This window comes from Artemia franciscana, chromosome 9 (assembly GCF_032884065.1).
Source record: "Artemia franciscana chromosome 9, ASM3288406v1, whole genome shotgun sequence".
Taxonomy (NCBI): Eukaryota; Metazoa; Arthropoda; class Branchiopoda; order Anostraca; family Artemiidae; genus Artemia; species Artemia franciscana.
In genome coordinates this window covers 6587366-6615147 of record NC_088871.1, presented here as the reverse complement: position 1 = coordinate 6615147, position 27782 = coordinate 6587366, and the positions used below count along the sequence as shown (strand labels likewise).

The 27782-nt window shown below is 33.5% G+C and overlaps 1 protein-coding gene across 1 annotated transcript; it reads left to right on the top strand.

The window, feature by feature from the left end:
* The first annotated feature begins 215 nt into the window (after positions 1-215).
* LOC136030941 (mediator of RNA polymerase II transcription subunit 8-like) lies at positions 216-26644 on the top strand. The gene is made up of 4 exons (XM_065710051.1): positions 216-420; positions 16181-16426; positions 20853-21087; positions 26439-26644. Exons 1-4 carry the CDS (start codon positions 259-261, stop codon positions 26513-26515), a joined length of 720 nt encoding a protein of 239 aa, XP_065566123.1. The 5' UTR covers positions 216-258; the 3' UTR covers positions 26516-26644.
* Positions 26645-27782: the final 1138 nt, after the last annotated feature.

The window sequence follows — 27782 nt, the reverse complement described above, 5'->3', positions numbered from 1 at the left end:
TGAGACAAAAGGAAAGCTTTCTTAGCAATATAGATTCTTTTTCTTCTTGAAAAAATGACAGCCTTTATAAAACACAATCTCTTACCTCAAGGTGCCCAAAGTGTCTTACCTAGTGTACAGCCTATGACCCGATTGCTTGTGTACAACTGATTGACCTTGGGATTTTTGGGCGAAATACTAACGATTTGTTTTCTATTGCAGCCGTGGTCGGCTGTTCATCACTTTTAGAAGACGAAACGAGATAAAGTCATAAAAACAATGCAAAGAGAAGAGAAAAACCTTGAAGCTTGTGTGGATACACTTCTTCAAAGGATCAGTGAAATAAAAATGTCAATGCAGAATCTACTGAGGAAGATGGATTTAGACCCAGAAATCCAGTGGCCATCAGTTCTAGATAGTTATGCATTGTTGTCAGGACAGGTAGGCTAGGGGTAAAATTTGACTAAGACTGCTATATAGATAGACTAATGCAGAAGTCAAACAAAGAAAATGCTGAAATTCTAGTTAATTGACTTCTTACTATCTCAGAAAGGGTTTAGGTTACAAAAATGAAACTTTTGGGGATGTGTCTACAGGCTAAAGTAGCCTATGTCCTGGGAAGGTATTTTGAAGCAACTACGTCCACTCCTTCTCCCTCCAGAGGGCCCTGACCTTTGATGGCCATTAAAAATATGTGTGTTATAAAAGTGAGACCTTGCGAAATAGATCTCCTGCTTAATCAAAGTACAACTAAATTGTTTTCAGCTTCATAACCTTGCTCAATTCAGTTCTAGCCTATAGGGTCTCAAAGATATGCAAATACATTTCCTCAATTTTGAAAAAAAAACATTGATATGGCTCAGAATTCTACTCAAATAACAGGAATTGCATTTTCAGAACTAAAGGCAAAGAAAAAGCAAATAGTAACTGAAAATTAAGGTAAAATGTTATTTTGTCAAAATTTCAATAGGTAATAGACCTGTCATGTAGGCAAATTTCAGGGCCCTCTAGAGGGAGAAGGAGTGGAGGTGGGTACTTTAAAATACCTTCCCAGGACATAGGCTACTTTAGCCTGTAGCCCAGATACATCCCTGAAAGTTTCATTTTCCTAACCTAAGCCCTTTCTGAGATAGCAAGAAGTCAATTAACTAGAATTTTACCAAGAAAATAAATATACAACTAGATTCTCAAATAGGCTTAAATTTAAATTTGTAGTTTACAACATACTTTAGTGAGGATGAAAGCAAATATTTATCACTTGATGCTTCTTTTATGCTCTTTCATAATTCAGTATTTACTTATAGGAAAATTATATTTTGAGCCCTTAAAGGGCTTAAAACAGCCCTAACATAATCAAAATTTTAAAAATATATTCCTAAATGAAACTAGCTTGTGAGAAAAATTGTCCCTATATGCAGAGGCAAACCCAGGGGGAGGGGGAAATAAAGAGGACATGCCCCCCCAAAATTTGTCTAGTAAGGTTGACATGCTTATAGATCTTGAGTAATCTTATGGATCAAAAGGATAATGTATACTATAATTTTATTATGATGAGGAAAAAAACTGAATGATTTATTCATTTAAAAAGATAATATTTAAAACATAACTGTTTTTAAAGCAAATCAAATTCATTTTGGGTTTTATTCCCATTGATGCAGAGTAATGTATACACAACAGGTAGGTAGTGTGTAACAATTTCCACACAATAAATTTTGTTTTGTGAAAATACAGTAGAGAACAATGCCAGGCTGCTGTCAAGTAAGCCACATATGTTTATAACCTTGGGCTCCTAAGATTGTCAAATTTAATTTAAATCATGCCTGTGCTTTTCCAGTGTTTATATTTAAGTCTCTGCCCCTGTTATTAATTTGTGGTCCATTGTTTGAAAACAGAAATAAAATATTATAGACTCTTTCAAAAAGGAAAAGTTGGCTGACAGCAGACCTTGGTTGATACAAACCTTAGTTGGAATGGAAAGGAATAAAATACTTAAGGGGGCTTGAAATCATATATATAAAATACTTGAAATTATCTAGGAACTTTGAAAGATGTAATTAATTTCTTTATAATTTCACTTAAAGTCTCTGTGTTTTTCAAACAAATTGTTCAAGCAAGTAGTCTTATCACAGGAAGAAAATGAATAAAATTAAACAAATTTTTGAGAATAGATAGGTAGATCACTTAAAATCAATCAATTATTTTGTTTAAAGAAATGCATATTGTTATTGGCAAGGCTATGAAGAAAATTCAAGAGCATCCTGATTCAGATTGTGAGTCTTCAAGCATAGCTTATTCTTTGCTATCTACTAATGAGAGATACAGTTTTGGTACAGCTATGGTTACTGTCAGTAAAGTTTTTAGTCAGTCACACAATTTGTTGACATCTTTGCAATCAGAAACTATGGATCTTGTATATTTTCTTAAACATTCTGAAAATCTTAGGAGCAAAGTTATAGACATGCAAGAGAGAAGTGAATCTATTTTTCATCCACTTTTTACTGAAGGGATTGAACTATATCAATATTGTAAGATCAGCAATAGGGTGCCCATTCTGAGCTCCAAAACAAATGTATAGAAATAAATATACAACAATGTCAGATGGTCCTGAAACATATTATTGACTTTCTGTGTTTATCCTATTCATGGACTACTTTCTGCAGCAGCTACATCAGTGATTCCTTAGTCACAGAAAGTTGCTGGAATCACTGCAATACTTATTGCCTCAGCACTGTATTTCCCTCAACAAAGAATTCATCAGATACTCTTGACTTATTTTTCAATATCTTGATGGAGGCAGCTAAAGGGGAAGCTAAGTTGAGTTAGCTCTGTGGAGGAGATTGTGGTTACAATTGGGGAACTTGGCACCAAAATGTTTCATAGTGTAATTAAAAGTTTATGATGATTTTCCACTCTACATCAATTTTGAAGATTGGTGTAACAGCTCCCATCACTATGGCTCTGTGCAAGTATTCTTTTATTAAAAGGTAAAGGATATGGCATTGGACTTTACAGTCCCTACTGGTGGTGCTGATCTCTGTTTCTTGGCCCTTCAGCCAGGAAGTGCAATGGGGGGTTGGGAGCCAACCATCCTGTGCTTTCACACACCCTTCCTGTTTACCTTCCCCAGATTTCTCCAGGTACCCATTTAGAGCTGGGTTGACTCTGGCTAAGCTTACAGAGTCACGCCAATGACTGAAGAGTTAAATTGGAGTGCCTCAGGTCAGGATCAGCTTACATAGTGTCTTAATAAAGAATGTACCTTATATTCTAAAAATTTTGTTTTTACTTTTTAACCAGTACTACTATCCCTCAGCCAAAATATCTATCCTCCTTCAAAATTTATTGCTGGGTTTGCCCCTGCCTATTTGTAGCTGATTTAAGAATGTCAATTATTGTTTTCTTTAGTTTTAATAGTAAATTTTATCTTGAAAACAAATTGTAGAAGCTTTTAAAGAGCTTGAGATGCCTTCAGAATGATGTCAGTTTTAATGTGTTGTCATATTTGAGGGTTTTTGAGTTTTTTTTTAAGTTGAAAATATGTTTTTAAAAAACATTTTATAATTGAGACTAATGATGAAGTACTAAACAGTTACAAACACCCACTCAATAAAGCATCCCCTCCCAAAAAGGATAAATAAGAAAATAACTTCTACCTCATTGATCTTCCTTTAGAATGACAGTTTTTCATCCCTTTCTTCACTATGCTTAACATATGGCAGTATTTCTAGATCAGTTTGTTGCAGCCATTGACACAAAGCATAGGTTAACTTTGCTAATCTAGGAATTTTGAAAGGATTTTAATTTTTTTTGAAAGGCATCTAATTATTACTAATAACTTGAGGGTTAGTATAGTCTTTAACTGTTTTTTTTTCTTAGAATAAAAGGGCAATCCTTGCAATATTTTGACAGGGTTTAGTGTTGCTCTTCTGGTCCCAGCAAACCTATCTCCTGAGATGATTATTGTTTTACCCTAAACTTCAAACTGGTTGGAAACTGGATAAACAACCACATTGTAAATTGGTTTAGAGCCTTTTCTCTTGAATTGTGGCCATAGTCTAGACTTTGTAAAACAAATAAAATTAAATACTATTTTATTTAGTTTGGCTCAGGTTATTGATAATGCTAAGGCCCCACCTCAGATTTTATCATTTTCCCCTTTTCAACCATTTTTTTTTTCAAGCCCCAGTAATCTTTCACATTAAAAAAACCTTTTTTCATACTTGCAAAGTTTGTTTTGCCAGTTTTCTAAGTAAAATTTTTACCCTTTGCCATCTTTCAGGAAAAGTCCAAATTCCAAAAAAAGGAGAAAAACACCCCCTAAAAGTCAAAGAATCTTAATGAAAATCACACTATCAAAGTAAGCATAGCAAAAAGCCCTATCGCAGATATTTCAAGCACCTATCTGCTAGAATGAGGAGTTTTGCCAGAAGAAAGATCATGGACATTATAGCATATTTTTCCCCAAGGGTTAATTTTATTGACCAGTGGTCAAAGAACATTGAGAGAGGGCTCAAACAAACATAAATTAAACATTCTAGTGTACCTTTTAAGGACTAACATGATTCAAGGGCAATTAGACCCCTCCTATGTCTCTTTTTCTTAAATTGTGAGATCAGAATTTTGTACAGCATAGTGGAAAGGTGCAATAACTGTGCCTTTACAGGTAACCTGACCTCCCCCCCCCCCTGCAGCCCAAGAGAAAAGGTTTTTAAGTCATAAAATTTGCCCATTTTTTACACACAGTATTTACAAATTACAGCATGCATTTTACAGAAGGGAAGGGGGTTGAATTTCCTACTGGGGGGTTTTTCCTTGGAGAGAATTTGTTGTTGGGAAATTTCTGGAGGTAAAATTTTTCAGGAGAAACTTTACAACTCAATTTCGTGCTTGGAGATGTTAAGAGTAAGTGTCCAGGGTATTGTTTCACTGGGATTGAATTGTCTAGATGATATTTCTATGGGGATGGGGGACTTTTCCATGGAGGTAGAGCCAGAATTCCTTGCACTATTCAAAAATCAAATGGAGATTAAATAAAATAATAAGTTTTTTCAACTGAAAGTAAGGAGCAACATTTAAACTTAAAACAAACAGAAATTATTATGTATATGAAGGGAGTTGCCCCCTCTTCAACACTTTACTCTTCGTGTTAAAGTTTATTCATTATTTTAAAAAGCTTTACATTGTGGTTAGGCTCTCCTCAAGTATTCTATGGGGGAACTTGCCTTGAGATAAATTTTTCAGAGGGAATTTTCTGCAGGAGCAACTTTCTAATAGAGGAGAGGGGACTTGAAGTTGAAAAGAGCAAAGTTTCACAGCCAGATATGTTTAGAAAAATAGAAATTCTGTTTTATTGTCAGTACTGTTTCTTTTTTACTTGTTGATGTAATAATCTTATTTTTTTTCAATGCATGTGTTTAAAGGATTAAATGTAAAGAAGCTGGACTGGTCCCTCAAAAAAACCTGTTGTTTCCCATGTGTGTTTTCTGGTTGACCTTTTGAAGTATGTGAATAAAAGCATCTGTTGGAAAACTATTTTGGCATGTCATGTGCATGCTCATTGTTGTGAGGGCTGGAGAAGTAATTTCATATATTAGCAATGCTGTTTTTAGCATACATTTTAAAGCATATGTAAATGAGCAGTGATGGATCTTTCAGGTGATGTGTAAATCATGCCTGGTTCAGTTGTTTGGTGGTTTTTGTGTTAATGAATGAACAGAACTTAGTTCCAATGGTTGGCTTACTTGTTTAGTACCCTAATAGTAATTATAATTCCTAAATCAGCTGCAAATGCGATTTTTTTTTTCACTGGCTAGTTTAAAAGAAACAGCATGTTTTGAAATGTTTGGCAACTATGAAGGGCTACACATGAAATTTCCCCCAGAAACAACAATTGACCTATGAAAAAGAATAAGAAAAGGCATCAAGTGAAGTATTTACTTTCATTCTAGCTAAATTATGGGTAAATATCTTCATTAAAAGAGTATTTGGATAGATAAGAAGCAAACTTACCTCTAGAGTCAGTATTTCATCCTGAATCCAAATATGGTATTTGTTTCTGTTGTAAATTCAATTTTAAGGCCTTTACAGATACTCAAAGATCATATCTTTCCTTCTTATTTTAGATACTGCTTATATACCTGTGCTTGTATAAATCTTGTTAAAACCAGTTTTTCTGTAAGTTGAACCAGCAATGACAGAATTGAGAATCAATGAATGTACAGGGAATATATAATTTAGACTGTATATTTGTGAAAATTTGGGAAGGATAGGTTGAAACTTAGTTTATGATGTTAATGAATGTCATGTTTGATTCCAAAAATGAAATTCTGATTTTAGAATTACTGTTTCTTAGTTATCCCTTTACTTCATTAATCAAGATATTTACCAAACTACGTTGAAAACTGAAGGCAGACATACTGCCAGAGATAATGCCAAGTATCTTCCTTCCTGAAAACAAAAGCTTGTTATATTACAAGCTTTGGTAAACAATGGCTGTTTACCAACAAAAGCTTGTTGTTCTGAGACCACAGTTAATGTGGTCTATTAATGTGGTCAATTAATGTGTTAATGGCTAACCATAATCTACACTGGCTAACCATGACAAAACAAGAAAAATCACAAAGAGAAAAAGAGGATAATAACAGTCAGTGAAAAATAGAAAAAAAACTATGTAAATATTGCAATTGAGACCTCTGCTTGGCCATCTTCAGTACAGGATAAAATAAAAAAAATATAAGATAGGAGTCCAGGCCACATATCAAAATAAAAATACAAACCTCAAATTAAATGCTAAAATTAAAAGAAGACCCTTTCTAAGTAATAGTGAAGGGGTAAAAGAATAAAAATCTGATTGTGAATGGTAATTTAAACTTTCATTTTATGTAAAGGTTGCTTAAAGGCTAATTGCCTACTATGGATGGTATTATCAGAGATCCTAGTATGTTATTAAATGTGATATTTTGGATAGATATAAAAATGATTGGAATTGAAAAGTTCATTAGAAATGGGGCTTAGATAAGTCTCCAGTATCTCTATTAAAGGCAACCTTCTGGTGGACATGCTTGTTTTTTTTTATCAACTGCCTCCCTAAATATTTGCATGAGACCTTTAATGGGCAATAATGGAGATGTTATTAAACAAAATAGAATGGTCTGGGTTATCATAAATGTTTGGAGCCAATGTGAAATCAAAGGTTTCAGGCCTTTGGTGTAGCTTCATGACTTTGTCAACTAATGATTTGTGTTCTGAAAACCTCTCTTCTATTTTTTGTTGGGTCCTTCCAATGTAGAAACAACCACAAGACAAGGGATTCTGTAAACACCACTACCCACAATTGGGTTGATTTTACCCTTACCACAGTTGAACAAGCTCTGTATTTTGTTTCAATGTTAAACATAACATTAATGTTATGTTTTTTTTTGTATTCCTCCCAGTTTGTTACTCAATTTAGGAATATTGGGTGGAATGGTGAAATGTTTATAAATGTTTCAATGGATTCAAGTAAGTTAACTGGATATCTAATGCAAAATAAATAGTCCTTATGACAGTTCAGTTCTGTACATTCATTACATTCATACAATATGAGCATTTTAGCATAATCATAACACACACCCTGTCTTTTCAAAACCACAACATAATTTGCTCTTCACTGAAAACAAATCACATTCAAAATCTTTTTACTTTTTTCACTTTGACAAAAAAAAACTTTCAGGAATAAACATCAGAATATTTATATTAAACTGACAATCCATGATCATTTGTTTTTCTTTTGTAAAGTGCAAATATTGCTCTGGTTCCGGGAAGGCATGGGGGTTGCCAGTTCTAATTTTGTTAATTTTGCTTATTTTGAGTTTAACTTGGTTCTTTATTGTAAATTTTGTCCATTTTGTGTTACATTTATTTATTGATAGTGATTTGTGTTAGTTTGATGCTTGGAAGGTTATTTGACTTTGTTTCTGGTCGTTTTTGTCTCAGTAGTGCTCTTTACTTTTCTTTGAAAAACTTTTTTTGTGCAAAAGGTTTTTTCAAATTAATATCTATTAAGGGCGAAGTTAGAAATGCTTTTTTGTTTCAACTGCCTACCTGAAAACTGGTTTGAGGGTTTTCATGAGACAAAATGAAATGGCTTTGGTTGGCATAGATGTCTTTAGCCAATGGGGAATCAAAGGTATCAGAATTCAAGTAGGTTTATGGGATGCCCAACATAAAATAACTTATTGGTAAGATAGTTCAGTCCTGGGACTATGTGAGCTTCTGAGCATATTTGTAGCACACGACCAACCAAAGATAGAACTACATCTCTTTCAATGCAATGAAGGTGGTTGGAAAAAAAAATACAAATACCTTTTATTATATGTAGGCTTTCTCTAAATTAAAAACATAAGGCTGAGAGACATATTGAAAATTAAAATGTGGAAAAAATGCAATTTATAATTATCTTCTTGTCTGATACTGAACTGAAGATTGGAATAAAAAGTGTTAACATGGGTCAACAAGGAATTAAGTAACTTCTCTTTGTGATCCTACACAGAAATAATGTCATCCACAAACTGACCCCAGAAACAGTGTCTCAGAGGAAAAGTTTTCAAGGCAGAGGTCTTAATAAACATGTAAAAGTGCCCAAAGAAGGTGAAAATCTAGCTCCCATTGGTAGATGCATAATTTTGGTGAAAAATTGGTTGCTGTATCTGATGTTTTGTAGTTCATTTGTTCTATATAATCTTCTAGTTTCCTTGGAAGAGCAAGTTCACATTTTTTAATATCACAAGAGGTATTAAATAGTAAAAAAGTTTTTTTTAACTGAAAGTAAGGAGCAACATAAAAAATTAAAATGAACAGAAATTTTTCTGTTTATGAGGAGGACTGCCTTTTTCTCAACCACTGCTATTTAAGCCAAAGTTGTAACATTCTTAACCTGCTTCAAAAATACTTCTTATTCAAAATCAAAAGCCCTTGTGTTTGAATAGTCTTTCCTAAAGAATCAGGACAAAAACTCAGGAAGCAGCAACCCCTATCATGTACAGAATAATTTCTCTTCGTTTTAAGTTTTAATGTTGCTTCTTAGCTTCATTTAAAAAAAAACTTTGCTTTTTTATTTGATTTTGACCGTTTTTTAAATCATGCTTGGAAATCTCCTTCCCTTCCTTCCCAACAGAAAATTCTTCCTGTGGAAAATTCTCCCTACCTGTAGAATATTCCCCCAAAATTTTCTGCATATTTCCCAATAACAAATAATATATATGAACAAAAATAGCAAATTATGTTGCCTATAGCCCTTTTCTGAGGGACTCCGGAAGGTCATGTCATCACCAAAAGCATAATTGTGAACAAAACGGGCAAATTGTGTAACTTACAGCCATTTTCCCACGGACTCTGGAAGGTCATTTTGTCACCAAAAGCATAATTATTGGACCTTTCAACTATGTTGAATTAAAAAGCTACCTTAAAATTTTGATCAGACGTGTTGGGAGAAACTTTAAGTGTGGGAGGGGGTAGAACTTTTGATTTTTGTTCAAATGAGCTATCTTCTAATTTTTCAGGATCATTGGTTCAGTATGAGCGCTCCAGAAAAAAAAATCACATGTCTGTGATCTTTGTTTTGCCAAAAAATTTAATTTGAAGCTTGAAACTTCAACAGCACAATTCATTGATATGCTGAATCTAATGGTATGGTGTGATTTTCCATTAGGATTGCTTGACTTCTAGGGGGTGTCCCCCCTTTTTTTTAAAAAAATCAGGCAAATTTTCTTGGACTTGTAGCTTTTGACTAGTAACACTAAATTTAGTGAATTTTATATATTTGGAATCAGAATAAAAAGTCAGTGCTTTTGAGGTGTGGTATCTGTTGTTATCAAAATTTCATTTTCGAGACTTTCAATTACTATCCAGCTGAGCTGCTCCGTAGTTTGTTGCCATGAACTGTTTGATATATAGAAAGAGTATCAAAACTGATCCAAATTGCATCCTTTTTATATCAAGGTCTTTTAATTTTTCCACAAGGTAAACTAAATTTTTAATGCATAAAGTTTGTGAAGACATAAGGAGACAAAAAATTCTGGGCATCTATTCTTCCAATCTGGCAGCTGGAGAGCTATAAGAAGCAAAAATAGGGTGCAAAGGAGCTCCATCTTTATGGGTTTTGGTTGACCATAAAATTTGAGAGCTGAGTAATCTTTGGGATAAGACGTTTTATAACAAGTGTGAGTGTTGGATAAAATATCTGTAACTGTTTTATTACATGTAATTTTTATCAAGAACAATAAATGTATTCCCTTTGTTTGAAGTGTTAAAACAATTGTTGTATTAGAAGAGGAGTAGTTATATCTTTGCTTGATTGGGTGTTATGAATATGCTGAGAAGCTCACAATGTCCTTGAAATGAACTATCTTAAGGAGATCTTATTTTGTAATGGTCATCCCATAAGCTTACTTGAATCCATTATAGCAAAAGCTTAAAAAGGGCGAATAAAAAGGTGCATCAATTCCGCAACCCCTAACAGATAGCATCCCTTTGATGGCTGATAATAAAATTTTCACTGTTCTATTCTATGTCACTAAACTGAGTGACAAACTGGGAAGACCTAGGTTACGCGACAGTATCTTAGAAATCGACTTCACATGGTCCTTAAATGATAGGTTTCATCCATGTTAATTCCGAGGCACTTGGTGAATCTTCTACATTTGAAAATTTCCCACTCTGATTTCAATTCAGTGATCCAAGGATAAAAATTTGAAGATCTAGAAAAAAATAAAAAAAATTTGACTTACCTATATTCAGGTCAAGGTAATTGATTTTTAGCCATATGCATATCTTAGTCATTGCTGCATTTAATGTTGACATAAGCAGTTGTTCCATAGAGGCAATATACATAGGCGTTGCGTCATCCGCAAATAAGGACGCAGTGACCTGTGTTTTACTTGGACCATTATCAATAAAATCGGTAATTTTGGGTAGGGCATTAACAAAATCAGGCAGATAATTAATAAAAATTAAAAATAGAATAGGGCCCAATACGGAACCTTGGGGAATTAACAAAATTTTTGTAAGACGAAATTCCATGTAAATGAACATACTTCTGTCTATTCTGAAGATAATTACGAAGCAAACTTAACATTGCACCCCTTAGTCTGTAAAATTCACATTTTCTTAATAATATACGATGGTCAACTTTGTCAAACACCTTAACCAAATCCAAGAACACACCAGCTACCCTAAGTTTCTTATCAAGCACTTCATTAATGTACCGAAGTAATAAACGAAATCGCCATTTCTGTTGTTCTACCTTTCCTGAAACCGAATTGATTTGGATATAAAAGTTTATGTCGTTCCAGATGCTTATATTTTCTATAATTAAGGCATTCTTTTTAGAACACAGGAAATAACAGGTAATAACGAAATTGGTTGATAATTCCCCAGATCATTCTAATTACCACCTTTAAAAACAAGGGTTATTCTTGCAATTCTAAGACAATTAGGAAATTTGCCCTGTTTCAGGCAAGCATTAACAAAGGAGGTTAATATTTTGAAATTATTGGAAACGCTGTTTTTAAAACAAGAAGATTAATGTAATCACTCCCATCCGAAGTACTTTTCCTCTCGAAGATTATCTTACGAATTTCATCCCGTGTAACACCTCTTAGATACATTGTATACATCAACAGGAGTCCCCATAAAAGTCTCAAGGGGAACATCAGAAGCTGCTGTGGTGCGAGAAAGTCGAGCCCCAACAGTTGCAAAGTGCTCCAACATGGCATTATAGACATCTTCTGGCTCACTCGAAGCTGGCCCATCGCGAGTAATAACCTCATCGGGCAAAACAGAATCTTTTGAAAATATAACATTTTTAATAAGTTTTCATGTTTTAGCTGGGTTACCACAAGCTTCTTCAAACTTACTTTCAACATATTTTTTCTTAGCATATCTCAGAAGTTTGTTAAGAGCATTTCTGTAATTTTTATAAATTCGTGTGCAAACAGGATCATTTTCATTCCTTGCTGAATTCTTATGTAACTTATCTTTCGTATATTGATACACCAGAGCAAACTAGTTGACAACCATGGCTTTTTGGGTACTTTTTTTCTCGATGTCCAATCCTTAATACAAGCTTTAATCAAAACTAAATCAGTGTATCAAAAAATCTTTGAAAGCTTATGTTTATATCGTCTGTATTTTCAACAAAATTGTTCCAATCAATATCTGAAACCTCTTGTTTAAACTTTTGAAGATAATACAATAGCTCCTGGATCTGAAAAATTTAAATTAGAAAAAAATATTTATCAAGAAGTTTTGACGTGCATACAAAATATTAATAGTAGGGAACAAACCGTATGACATGCATAGCTGTAGAAAATCCATAGGAGTATTCAAATTTATATCATACAGGTCAATGTTGAAGTCCCTGAGTATGAAAAAAGGGTGTGAACCAGTAGGTAATTTCTCCAGTGGTTTTTCCAAAGATCCATAAAAGCAGGAAAGGATCCAGATGGTAGTCTATAAAGTACTACAACATAAACATCTTTTGGCTTAAGCCTAAGCTGAAGAATAAGTGGCTCAAATAACATCTCTTGATATAACATTAGACCACTTACCAAAACCTCAACATCGCTCCGTCTATAGGCTCCAATTCCTCCATGCTGTCTAATCTGACGATTCTTATTATAGAGTATACCTTGGAACCTGTAAGAGAGCCGAGTTCTGCTCATTAAGTCATGTTTCTGAGAGACCAATAACCTGAAAAAAGTTCACATATCGCGCTAATAAAATTGAAAGATGAATTCAACCCCTGAGGATTAAGGTGGTAAACTTTGAGGTCTTCAGAATCACCACAACTATACTTGTGATAGGTACTTCGAATTACAAGGAACATATTGACCAGCAATCCCAGTATCATAATTCCGATAGAGCTGCTCTGTAAACATACTAGCAGAATCCACATTAGACGCTTCCAGATTTTTAAGATGGCTATTGCCTGGGGTAACGCGGTCACTATGCGTATGGCCTCGTCTCCACAAAAAAAAAAGAAAAAACGAAAAAAAAAATATGGAAAAAGAAGAAAACATAATAGAACAAATAAAAAAACAAGGATATTTTTGATATAAGAAAAAAAACACGCGAAAAAACAAACAAATTTTATCTGTAATGATCCCATGTACGAATTCTCAAATTACAATGGCTACTAATATCCACACTTGAATAACAAAACAAACACTTCACCACAATCTCACAATAAAAAAATAACCATAATGTGACACGTTTTTTTCCAATGACAAGACATAAAAAAATGACAAAATGAATTATTCTAATAAACTCTTAGCATAATAGCAAGGCACTTTGGTTACACGATTATCTTTTATTCACAGATAGGCTGGGTGGTAAACTAGGAGGTAGCCAGCATTCCACACCGTCCTCAACCAAACGTTTTCGTATGGCGAGTAGTTCCCTGCGCAAAGCACGGACACGGGGCGTCACATCGTCACTGATAAATATGGACTTGTGATCACCAAACTGTTTTCCTTTTATTTTTTTGCGTTAATTAATTTCAAGAAATAAACTTTCTTGTGTCCACCTTAATTTTGACAATTTTTTTTTGAATACTGAATCATTGTGAAAGGAGGCAAATCGTCAGCACTGAGTGACAAACCGCCAACAAGTATATCTGAAACCTGGGATGCAGCCTCCGTGGAGGGAACATTATTTAAACCCAAAAAGAACAGGTTACACATTTTGTCCTGATTCTCATCGACAAGCGACTGGTTCATAACCGCATTCATGTCCTCTTTGCATGTACTAATCGCCTGTGCCTGAGCTTGAACAACATTTTTTAGTCCTAGAAGTTCTGTTGTCACATTTTCAAGCTCGCTGTCTGTTGCACTACTTTTGTTTTCAAGCACCACAACTCGACTAGATACTGCAACCAAATCATTCCAGATTTCCCGTACACCATTATTAAGACTTTCCATGTTCGCATTAATCGACTTATTGAGATATTTGAGGGAAGTAAACGAATGGGCCCCTCCGAAGTTTCTATGGCCATGCCCCTTCCATACGAAGTGGCTTTGGGGAAAAACATAAATAATGCATTGAACTTCTATGGCTCTTTACTTACAGGCAACGCTAGAGTGTTATCTCTGATAGTTTATTTTGTAATAAAGTAAACCAAGTGAATACTGTAGTAGTGAATAAAATGAACCAAGTCAAGTCAAGATCTTCTAGAACAGTGAATTTTTTTTTTCAAACTTGGGGGTTAACTTCTGGCAAATAGTCAAAGCTTTACCTTTCTTTTGGTTTTGAACTATTCTTGTGGTTTGAATTAATGTTGTCTATTTATTTTCTACCAACAAATTCGTTTTAAGCAAGATTATCAAATATGAATCCTGTGTTTAAAATACAGGTCTTTTACTTTTAGTTTAATCGTAACTTTTGATGAGTAAGTCTAAACTTGACGAAACTTATGTATTTAAAATCAGCATTAAAATGCGATTCTTTTGATGTAACTATTGCTATCAAATTCCGTTTTTTAGAGTTTCGGTTACTATTGAGCCGGGTCGCTCCTTACTACAGTTCGTTACTACGAACTGTTTGAAAGGCAGAGAATTCACTTCTTTAAAGAATCTGAGATTTTTTGCTTTACCATTGACGAAAGACTTAGCCATATCAGTTGTTAGTAGAATTGTAACTCTTTATTTTCTGCTTTGCCACCGTGACATTTTTCAACAGTGTAAAAAATTTTTTGGGTAATAGTCTTTCAAAATATTGTTTAACCAGCCCTTCCACTCATCACAAACATTACTGTCCACAGATACAATGATGATGATGATGATTGATTAACCGTACTTTCTTGTCTGATGACCTTAGGACGTCTTTCTTTGGGTTGATTTACTTATACTGCTGTTGCTCTTCCAATCTTCTTCAAAATTGTGTCTTGAGCTTGACTGCCTTGACTGTCAGCTTGTCATCTTCCTTGTCTCCTTGTAACACAGTTGCACTGAGTATTTTTTTTATATTGTTTAAGAATTCTATTATTTATTTTCTTTCTGTTCTGTAACTTTGGTATTCAATTAATATGTGATGGTTAGACATATTAGTAGTTTCCTAATTTTTTTAAACGCAATAGTTTGCCTCTTTTTAAAATTCTTGGCCCAACCATTACTGGCCTTAAAATGATCATGTCCTTGAGATTTGGCGTGTTCAGTCTTTTTTTCAAGAGTCAAATTGTTTGAAATGCTGGTCTTTTACTTACAGTTTAATCATATCGTTCGAATTAAAAGTTAAAAAAGTAGTATATCTTATATGCAGTAACTGGGGATTTTTTTTTTCATGTTGTTTTCTCCCCTGTTATTATAAGCAGTCATAAATATAAATGTACATTGCACACGTTTATGATATATTCTAAACATCATAAATTCTGAAGCATCGATCCCCCCCCTCCTTACACATGCATTTTGTTAGTGGCACCGCTGGCCACAATCAAGGCAAAACTTTAATTTCCAGTTTGAAACTACATAGAAGATGTTGGTAGTTTCATCACTGCCCATGACTGAGGTAGTCAGCAATGTCTGAATAAAGTCCAGATACACAAAACATTGTGTGCACCTGGATACCTCTTCTCGTTTTATTCCACTAAAGTATGTAACTGAAAGTTGCAGTTTGAGTTATAAAAATTTTATTTCTAATGGTTTTAGTGATTCTGTGTCTTGTGTGGCAATTTTACTATCCTTGTTAATTTTTACTTTTACTCTTGAAAATAAACAGTAGAAATACTGAAGAGTGAGAGTATTTTTTTTTTTAGGAAGAATAACATTTTTCTAATGTCTCATTTGACATCCCTAAACTATAAGAGAAATCTCGAATCCTTGAAAACAAAATTAAATTCTGATGAAAGATTAACAGAATAAAAAATGACAAAAATAAAAAATAAAGTCGGAAACCTTTGTAAAGACAATATTCTTGCAATATCTTATTTTGTCCTTCGTGGTTTTGTGAAGCTGGAGCAGTTTCTTCCAAATGTTTTACAGTAGCTATATCATTGCTCATAGTAGTAAAAGTGTTGCTATTAACATCCTTACAAAATTTTGTTCTGTTCTTTGAGGTTCTGTGCAGCTGAAGCAGTTTCCACCAAATATTGTGAAGTAGCCATATTGTTGCTCACTGTCGTAAAAGTGTAGCTATTTTACGTCTAACTCAATGTTGGTTCTTTTTCTAGTTAAATCAGCTACTCAAAGTTCTGAAAAATGAAAAGACCCCTCTCTTAAGGAACTATGTAACTCTTCCCTTGAAATTAAGCCAAGAACCAGACGAGAGTCTTATGATGACTACGGAAGGAAGAGTAAAGACCTTTTCTCATGACCTTGTACCAGACTTGCTGCGAACTAAGCCAGATTTAGATGTGGAGCAAAAGCAAAATCAGTTAGAAACCAGAGCTGCTAGCATACCTCATGACACTGCTCAGGTATTAACCTTTCTTACTAAGTGGGTATCAGCCACTCCCTGTTTTAATAGCAGTTTTGAATACTGTGCTTGGATTTATCATAATTTTTTTTGTAGTAAACCTAAAGTATCTTGAATTTAATGCAACTGTTGGCAAGAGTGACAAGATCTCTTGAACTTTCTGTCTGAAATGTGGATTAAAACTGTTTTTAGACTCTATCTTCTTAGAATATTGTAGTTACAGGGAACGAAGTATTAAAGAAAATTCACTGTATATCGGACTAATGAAACTAGAGAGACTATAAGATATAATTATGTATGAGGAAAAGATTTCTGGAATTCGAATTTTTTTCGCTCAATACTATAATGATAAAAAGACAAACTTTTATCTGTGGCTCGGTAAAGCTTGATAGGCTTTCTAGCCATTAGATGGTCTAAGGAAACGGTAGCTCCCTTAAACCAACTGACTGACCATATCTCAAAGAGAAAGCTGTACGAAAAGTGTGGCTCAATACTGCTTTCTATGGCTATAATGAGAGAAAAGTTGAGGGGGCTAGGGCATGTTCTGCGGATGAAGGATGACAGATTGTCAAAGATTAACCTTTTTGCCCAACCGTCTAGGGCCAAAGGAAAAGCAGGTCGTCCCCGTTTGAGGTGAGAGGATTTCATTAGGAAGGATTTAAAGGAGAACTTCTAAAGATTTAAAGGAGAAAAGGGGAACTTCTTGGGAGGGTGTAAAGAGAAAGGCTTTGAATAGATTAGAACGAAGGAGAAACCTGCATAGCTTTATTGGCCTCAGGGGGCTTGGTGCTGTAGTGAGTCTCTAGTAGTAGTAGTAGTTTACTTTCATGTGACAAATTAGTTTCTAGTATTTCATAATGATTCAAAATCAATCCTTGTGGATACGGTTAACCATTCCTCATGTTATAAAAAGCCTTCTTCTTTGTTGGAAATAGATTACGGTATATTTTCTGTATTTAATAGTGAAGGCGTCATCGATGCACACAAGTAAGATAGACAAGATATATATTTCAAAAAATTACCACCAGAAGCCCAAAAGCGCCGAATTTGAATTTCGGGGTCAATACATGAAACAATACAAACAAAAACATAAGAAGAAAAGACGGGCCAAAGAATGCCAAAATTAAAATTATCAATAATTTTTATCTTATAAAAGTTTCATATAACTTGTAATCATTATAATTTACAATAATTTAATTGATAAAATTATGTCATTGTTTAAACTGAGGTTGGTCATAACATGTTAAAAAGATAAAAACAGATAAGGTTTTATAGAAAAAAAAATATATATATAAATATATTCTTTTTACAAGGACATGAAAAATGAAGAAAAAAAACAAGCGAACAAATACGAAAATGGGTGGCGCCTGTACCAAATTAAATGAATTTGTTTTTAAATGAAAGTAAGGAGCAACATTAAAACGAACAGAAATTACTCTGCATATGAAAGGGGCTTTTTCTCCTCAACGCCCCGCTCTTTAAGCTAAAGTTTGACTCTTTCTCTTTTCTACTTACTACTTTTTAAAACAGTAAGAAACTTTAGCGTAAAGAGTGGGGCTTTGAGGACGAAAAGCGCCTTTCATATGCGGAGTAATTTCTGTTCGTTTTAAGTTTTAATGTTGCTCCTTACTTTCATTTAAAAAAACTTGTTTTTTTTATTTAATTTCTGGACGTTTTTGAATTAATGCATGTTTTGATCTTGGTTCTCCGCACATAAGTAATTAAAACAAAATTGCATATTAATTAATTGCGATTAATCGGAAGATTTTGACAAAAAAGGAGTGAGAGAAGAGGCCTAGTTCCATTCCAATTTTTTATTACTTAAAAAGGCAACTAGAACTTTTAATTTTTTACAAACGTTTTCATTGGTAAAAATTATACGTAACTTACGAATTAACTTACGTAACGAAATTCTATATTCGTATGTTTTTATTGCGTATATGAGGGGGTTCAACCCTCGTCAACACCTTGCTCTTTACACTAAAGCTTAAATGTCCCAATTTCTTAAGAATGACCTCTGAATCGCAAAGGCCGTAGAATAAATAGTTGAAATTACTAAAAATACTTTAGCGTAAAGAATGAGGTATTACGAGGAGGTAAACCCCCCATACGCGTAATAATTTTTGTTCGCATTAAGTTTTAATACTGCTTGTTACTTTCAGTATAAAAACTTTTCATATTTATATTTTCATTGTTTTTTCAAATAATGCTAGAAAATCCTACGCCCCCTTTATTGAAATTCTCTTCCCCCATGAGAAGCTCCTCCATGGAAATATACTCCCATGTAACCCCACCCCTCAACTTCCCCCTAAACAAAAAAAAATCCCCCTGAAAACGCTTCTACACTTCTACACTAGGTTGTTCGACAATGGTGAATAAAATGGCTATCTCAGAAATTTGATCCGGTGACTTTTGGGAAAAATGAGCGTGGGAGGGGGCCTAGGTGCCCTCCAATGTTTTGGTCACTTAAAAAGGGCACTAGAACTTTTAATTTCCGTTAGTGTGAGCCCTCTTGCGACATTCTAGGACCACTCAGTCGATACGATCAGCCCTTGGAAAAAAACGAAAAAACAAATAAACACGCATCCGTGATCTGTCTTCTGGCAAAAAAAAAGCGAAATTCCACATTTTTGTAGATAGGCGCTTGAAACTTCTACAAGGAAATTCTCTGATACGCTGAATCTGACGGTGTGATTTTCGTTAAGATTGTATGACTTTTAGGGGGTGTTTTCCCCTATTTTCTAAAAAGAGGCAAATTTTCTAAGGCTTGTAACTTTTGATGGGGCATAACTGATTTTGATGAAATTTCTATATTTAAAATCAGCATCAAAATGTGATTCTTTTGATGTAAATATTGGTATCAAAGTTCCATTTTTTAGAGTTTCGGTTACTATTGAGCCGGTTCGCTCCTTACTACAGGTTGTTACCACAAACTGTTTGATAATAAAAAAAAGGTAAACTACCTGAATGCTTTGATTATTTTGTCGTAATATTGGGGACAAAGTTTTTTTTTTATATCTGTAGGAACAGCAACGAACAGGAGACGAAGTATGGACAGGCTGAGAGACGGTCTTACTCAAGTGTTTTTAAAGTGGCTTTTTTTGGAAGAAGAGAGTATGTAAATACCTTAATCGAAAGTTACTTGCAGGGTTCTTTTTAAATGGATTTAATTTTATCTTCCTGGAAATGTCAAGGTACGAAAGTGGACAAGCATATTTGAAATGACGGTGGACAATGAAGTGTAAAGTCTTGAAGAAATAGAAGAGGGGATGGAAAATTTATTTAGAAGCTTAAGGAGGAAGATAGATACATTTGCCATATGGAGGGAATTTTAAGCATGGATAATTAGAAGAAATTGTGACGTAAAGTAAATTCGAGGATGAAAACGGAAATTTCAGGAGGGTTAGGATTAATAATTTTGGTGGGGATTCTAGGAAACAAATTGGTAATATCATGGATTCGGAAGGTTTACTCTATTTTCAATGAGGATGCTCATTGCTCAAAGGGTCACTCACTCAATTTATATAGCAAGTTTCAACAACTGTCATCAACAAATTCCTAAATGTCAAGAAATTCCTTAGCCAGGCTGTTGACATGACTAAGAAAAGGAGGGGGTATAGGTGAGTACCTTGGGCTACTCCATTGTTGACAGGAAGAGGATTGGAATAATGATTCAGATATGTAACTACTTGTGATCCATTTAATAGAAGCATTATATTTCGCAAGGGAAGAATTAATGTTAAATTCAGCGACTAGTTTTTCAACTGATAAATTGTGATTAACAAGACGTAGTTATGTGGTTGAGTCTTGGGGGAATTCACGATCTGTTTGTAGGTAGAACTTTTTTTTAACATATTAGCGGACCATATATTAAAAAGAATTACTAGTAATTCTATTGAAAATTTTGATGTTGTTTTTTTCATTATAGGGATATTACCATTGGTACTCTTTGCTGATGCAGTTGTACAGTATATAAATGTATACATATATATATATATATATATATATATATATATATATATATATATATATATATATATATATATATATATATATATATATATATATATATATATATATATATACAAGAAGAACAATGCTTCAGTGAAGTTCAACCAGGATGCAGCTTAAAAAAAATAGCTTTAAATGAAATAATTTCGTTTCAGTTTTATTGGTTGTATCTTGTTGTAAGTTTTTCTTCTTATATATTTATGTTTTTTTGAAGACGGCACTTGGTTATAGGGCCGAACTATTCATTCTAATTGGATGTCTATTGTCTTACGAAAAGCATTCCTTATTGTTCTTCTTGTTTTCAATGTTTGTGATTGAAAGGCATTGTGGTCTTCGTCGCTATTTATGTAGCAACACAGAAGTCCTGTTACAACGCCTATAATCTTTCATATTTGATTATTTTGTTTATTTTTCAGAAACAAATTAACACATTGAATAAGATTGTTAACAATATCGTTGAAACTGTGGAATCATCCAAAAATGAGTGGGACAGTGAAACTTCGTCAAGAACAAATGCCCCAATAACCCATTCTACCGCCGATTTTCATTCACTTTTGAAAGCTGTATACTATGGAGTGGGTATCAAACCTGGGCAGCCTCCACCACCAGGTGCAAGAGCAGGTGGACCTCCATCACAGCAAACTCCTTCAGGTAGAGTTTCCAGGTTAAAATAGGGTGTTAAAAAGCGTCTACAGCAACAGGCGAAAAATTCATCACGGTCAGCCTAGCTTCCTTATAGAGGCATTGTAGAAATAATTCCGGCGTGGTGGGCCCTAAATTGTGGAATCAATATCAACTTGTTTAGGATAGTATTTCAGGGCTGATTATCTAAGACATTAGAATACTATGAAGATCCAAAGAAACTATTTTAATTGGGCATCCTGTGTCTCTTATATTTAGAATATACTTCATATATAGGCCTTAGAATAAAAAGAACTCAGGATCCTTACATTTTATTGAATCATGCAATATAAATGAAATTTTTGAATATATTTTTCTTCCGTATTTTAATTCTGGTATTAATTCTGGAGAGAACCAGCTTGGCTTTCGGCCTCGGGTTTGATGTATTCATGCTCACGCGATTCTTTCGTCCCTTTTTTTTTGCTTCTCAAAATAACCAAATGATTCACCTTTTTGCACTTAACATTTCTAAAGCTTTTGATTCTATTAACCATATTCATCTTTTTCACTCACTGTTTACGAAAGGAATTAATCTATCTTATTTTCGATAAGTATTGGTATTCTTCTTCTTTTCTTAAAGTTAATGGTTCGATTTTTTGAAAAAAGAGTACCACTTCGAAAAGGTGCCAGATAAGGTAGTGTTTTGTCACCTAGTTTATTCAAAATCAGCATTTCTCAAGTAATTAATAAAATAATTACGATATATTTTATGTTTTTCGAATCTACGTCTCCTTCACTTATAACCCCCTTGACATGCAAATCATTTTTTGTGAAGTCTTTAAGGTGGTTGTGTATCAACATCTGGTCTAGGTCGTCCAGCGTGGTCCACCATAGACATCAAATAATTAAAAAAGAAAACAATAAACAACAAAGAGAGATACAACTCCACAAAAAAAAACAACCTCAAACCAGACTACGGCCAGTAGAGAGGAAAGACTAAAACAACGCGGTTATTTCGCCTGTATCCAAACTAGGCGTCCCCAGCACAAGATTAAAAGGAAAAATCACTAAACTAAAACAAATAAAACCACCACCAATAATAATAAATACAATTGTCGCTACTTATCCACGTAAGAAAAAGAAGCTATTAGAGTTACTTCAATGAGAACATCAAAGCAACTGAAGAAAAATTATGAAAATTGAAACTTAGTTAACTATTCTGTTGCGAAATGATCCTCTTATAAGCTAATATTAAACCAACTCTTTTTGGTCTAGTAGGTAATCTTGTCCCCTGGTGATTGTGTAAAATTTTAATTCCCTTATTGATTATTGGTTCATTTTTCAAAAGACAATCATAAATTGGGTCAATATTTAAATTTCCTGTGTCTCTATTTATTGAAAGATTAGCAAATATATGTTTTTTAATTTCTATAGCCTCCCTCGCCCACTGAGAAAAACCTCTATCATTAGAAATAAATGTAGCCTCATCGAATTATATAAAATATTCGGGATGAAAGAGTGCATGTTCAGCTAGAGCCGAAACAAAACTTTTAGGAGGCTTTCTTAATAGTAGTTTTTTTTTTCTATTGAGTTACGATGCTCAATAAATATTTCAGCAAATTGTTGGTCAGTTCTACCAATATAAAGCTTTCCACAAGAACAAGGAATTTTATACACCCCACTAACTAAATCTCCCCAGGGTAAATCCTTCCCAGAATTAAGAAAACTACCTAATGGTCTCACTGATTGGAAACAAGTATCAATGTTATTTTTACCTAAAATTCGTTTAAGGTTCTCCCCCAAAGTAGGTACATAAGGCAAAGAAATAAACCTTTTCGGTATGTTTAATTCTGTACACTGTGAAACCCCAATAACCCTATGTTGTGTTTAATGCGTCTGTTTTTTGTTATTTTATCAATGAATTTAATCAGGTAACTTTTACAAAATAAAATATCCCTCAAATGCAACAATTCAGAATCTGAAAACTTCTGGGATCAAATTCTGAAAGCTTTATCCACCAGTGCAATCACAACCCCTCGTTTCACTGAAATAGGGTGTCACGAGTGAAGGTTCAAATACCTATCCCTGTGTGTAGGCTTTCTATATACTGAAAACAGTAAATGGAAATAACTTTTAATCAATAGGATATCAAGAAAAAGTAGCTCGTCATTTTCTTTAAACTCCACTGTAAGTTTTACATTTTTGTCAAAACTATTTAAATGTTTATGGAAAAGGTCTAAGGACTCTAAACCGTGTTTCCAAATACAAACCACATCATCGATGAATCTGCCCCAGAAACAAGGGGAGAGCCTAAAACTGTGTATAGCGGAGGTTTCAATAGATTCCATGAAGAGATTTGCCAACAAAGGGGAGAAAGATGCCCCCATAGCCAAACCAAACACCTGTTTGTGAAGTTCACCTCTAAAACCAAAATAAAGAGAGTATTCATTTGCAAGGATAACATGTCGTTCTCGTGGTCTTTTCTTATGGTCTTTTCGTTCTCCACTGGTATCAAATTCAAAGATGAGAGTTCCGGTTGATTATTCGAGAATTGTTGCAAACAGAGGTAAATATAATCATAAGACTTCATGCAAATTATTTTCTGCGTTTTGTCATCACTTGGTTCTATATCTTCTCGTGTTTTATCATCTGTTAAGCAAGAGTGATATTTCCTCTTAGCGTATTCAGTATTTCCAGTATTGTAAATTTCATCTTTTTTCCCTCTAGGGTACCGTATCGGGAATATACTGTCAAAATTCGGGATGGTTGTTGCTTGTAGTAAAGCTTCCGTGCTTTACTAGTAAGTAGTAAGCTTTCGGGTATTTTAAAAAAGAAATATGATTTTTCCGTTTCAATGTCCTGAAAGTATATAGGATATAGTTAGTAGTTTTGTTTTTCTTCATCTTTATATGTTTTACTCCGCTATTTATATTTTTGTTATTATTGAATTATGAATAAAATAATAATGCTAAAAATACCTCTTAAACCAATGATGTATATCCAGCCCATTTGGAATTTTGATCAACTTGGGAGTCTCTGTTTTACTTTTCTAACATTTGTAGCCTAAATGTATTAGGCTTTTACATCTGATCAAGCAAGAAGTAACCAAAATAAAATGGTAATTATTGCAGAAGAAACCTTGTTCTTGTTTAGTCCTCATTTGAACCCATAAGTTCTTTCTTATGGAATACAATAGCAATGGAACACATCCATTTTTGTAAATTGTTTTTCTATGAACAACAGATAGTGATTTTTCAAAAGGAATGCAGGTTACTTAAATTTCACTCGAGTAAGATTACTTTTATGCATCCGGGATCACAAATACATAAATCATTAATGCGGCAAAGTATATGTGTGCATTTAAGAATAAAATATGGGAAAAAGACTTATAGATAGAACACATCAATAGCATAAAAAGAATATTTTATTACCTCCTCTAAAAAGTAATGTCCGTGGAGGTGGGGGGGGGGACAAATCATCGAGAGAAGAAAAAGAACAAAAAAAACTTTCCGATACGACAAATACCATCACAATAAAAATGAATACATAAAACAAACATCATTCTTTACCTCTGGGAACTATATAGGATCGCAATTTCCCATAAAAACATCTATATTTATAAGATTCATATTCTGTCAGTACTTCAATAGTTTTTCTGAATAAATCAGGATCATTAATAGTCGTAACATGACTGTTTCCATTTATTGTTTCCACGTTTCCATGATGACTGTTTCCATTTATTGGCTATGCTGTATACAAAACAGAAAAACATGAACCTAAGGAAATTTCTGCAGGTACATGGAAATCAACACCCCCTCTTTTATCGGGGGAATGAATAGTTGAGCCAATACACCAAAAACGTAAAACAAATCCATCTGTTTTTTTTTCATATCTGTCTGAAGCTTATACAAAAAAATACCGATAAAGTATACTCAATAGCTTTCTAATTACATAAAGCAGGTAATCCACCTACAAACATTAGCAAATACTTGGTTCGGAGGTGTGAAAGTTATAAATTTGAAAGTTAAGATAAGATGTTTAATTTCCAAAATGGCTATCACAACCCCCAAAGGACCAAATTCGTAATTCGGAGTAATAAAACCATAAAAATAAAAAATACTACCAGCTTTATATTTCCTTGTCTTACAACCATAATTTCAATACTTTGAAACCTCGAATTGGTAGTATCGTGGGATTGTTGAGCGTTAACATTCTTAATTAACGAATTCAACCGATGAAGGGACTTTTTTTTTCTGTCTCACATTCTCACCCGCCCCCGAGATTGCCGTAATGCATGAATAATAAAGAATATGAATAATAATAGTATGATAGTATGAATAGTAAATAATGATATGCTATGATAAATGATATGATATATATATGATATGAAATGATAAATAAATATGATAATTTTCAATAATAATATGAATAATAAAGAATAACAAAGAATTAAGTCCTATTCTTTGCTCTGATGTATTCTTGACAGCTACAGGAAATATTTTTTACCGTTGTTTGTTTAATGGTGCAATACAAGCGATTGTGGGTAATAATATGTTGCATCTGTTAGTTTTCTCAATTTCTATTAGTGTTGTAGGCAGTAAACCTTACCTTTGTAGTTAAACCTTACCTTTGTATTTTGCCTGAATGTTAGACAGACAAGGGACAGTATGACAGTATTTGATGTAGCTATTGACCATGTTATTTTTAATTTAATACTTATTTAACGAAAATGCGACTTTGGCCATTTGAGCTTGTGATTAGTCGTTTTATCATAGAAGTAAATCATTCATTCATTCGAAGCCGAAACTGATACGCTGCAGACTCGACCAATATGTTCCTTTGAAATAAACTCAACATATGCTACCCTATGTTTTTTTAGAGTTACAACAATATCAAAATATAAAAAATGGGCTAGGGTTTTTTAATAAGATAGTGAAAAAAAAAATCCTTTTTTCCTGTTATAAAATATTTTAGCTTCGTATTTGGAAGCCTTTATAAACGAAAAAATAATAAGAAAAAGGTAAGAAAAACATAAACAAACACAGACGCAATGCAAAAACAAAATAAAAACGAAAGTAAAACCCAGATCTAAATATAAGTTCAAGGGTACTTTGATTTGTATGTTGCAATGCACGAGGTAGGGTGTGTATCAAAATCCAAAAGATAGTTATAAAATATATAAATCACAGTGGAAAAATAGCTGAAGAATACATACATTAAATTTTGCCTCGTCAGATGAAATGGCAGACCACTACATATGAATATTAAAATAAAAACTTGCAACACACCTTCCTTTCAGATTCTCTTCTTTTCTTGTTTTATTTTTAGGACTGACTCAATTTAGCAAATAAGTCGTTAAATTTTGTTACTCTATGTTTTAGGTTCTATGGGACCTGGAAAAGCACCTGGTGCTACAATCAAGACTAATATTAGATCTGGAGGTGGATATGGACGATGATGAATATGCAACATTTTACTCTAAGCTTTTTTCGTTTTAATTATCTTTTGGTATCTTCTATGACGAAAAAATTCCGTTTTAAAATAAATTTATGCATATCTTTAGTAATGAAATAAATTAGAACACAAATATTCTGTTTTAAGCCTAGTAGTAGCCTTGGAGACATAATTAGGTGAGAGGATGTATTGCTTTGGCAGATTTTTAGCAGTACTAAAATTGTACGATGTTCTAAGAGCACAATGGCTTTATCTATATGATAATTTATTAGATTCCTAACACATAGCATCTAGGTTAAAATAAATCAAAATAAAGAAAAGAGTCTGTGTATGATTAAATTTTTAAGTGACTATTTTTATAGATTTTTTTTTTCTTCAGTCCTCTTTTTGCTCTCAATTGACACAATGTATCGTTTTTTCTACATTTTCAAAATTATGTTTTATTATTTGGTGACTTCTATTGTTAGTACTGAAGACTATTTGATTGGAAACCTTGCTGTAATATCTGTTGTTTCTTCTTTGTTCTATTTCATTGGACGAAAATATTTCTCGTCTAAACTCTTTTTGTTCTCATGTTTTTTCATTTTTTGTCTGTAATTTTAACTGTATTTACTCATGTTATCAATTGCATTCATTAATACAATATTATGGCATACGATACGAGATTTTTGTCCGACTCGTAAAAACGTAACAAAACGTATATAAACAAATTTCGGATGCGTTTTTTAAAGTTATCTTTCGCCCCGACCCCCTGACCAAAAATCCTGGATTTGGCCTTGGACTACCCTCTTCGTCTAGTCTATATTATTTTATCTTATTATAGTATAAGGAATTCAAAGAACAAACGAAAGTCCGTAATTAATTTCGGTAAGAACAAAGTCCGTAAGTAAAAAAAAAAAAAAAAAAAAAAAAAAAATCAAGTACACGAGGGAAGTTTCCCCGGGGATACATTTTTATCATTGTTGTAATTATAATTATTTATAAAGACGGCAGAGACAACGGAGGGTAGTGTATCTCACTTCCCAAGAAGGATCTAATTTGCAAAGACACCCAGTGGTAGTTGAACCGTGACAATATGAAAGCAGCAGTAATTCAGCCAAATTAGTCAGACTTCAGAAACCCATTCCTTGTTCTGCTTGCACACCTTTCTAACATTTGGTATCATTGAGTGGTATGCTGTAAAGGAGTTTCTTAATATTTCAATTGTTTTGTCAGTTCCAGTATTTATAGTCTGGACCAACTTCTTGGTCGGGACATTTCAATCTACTTTA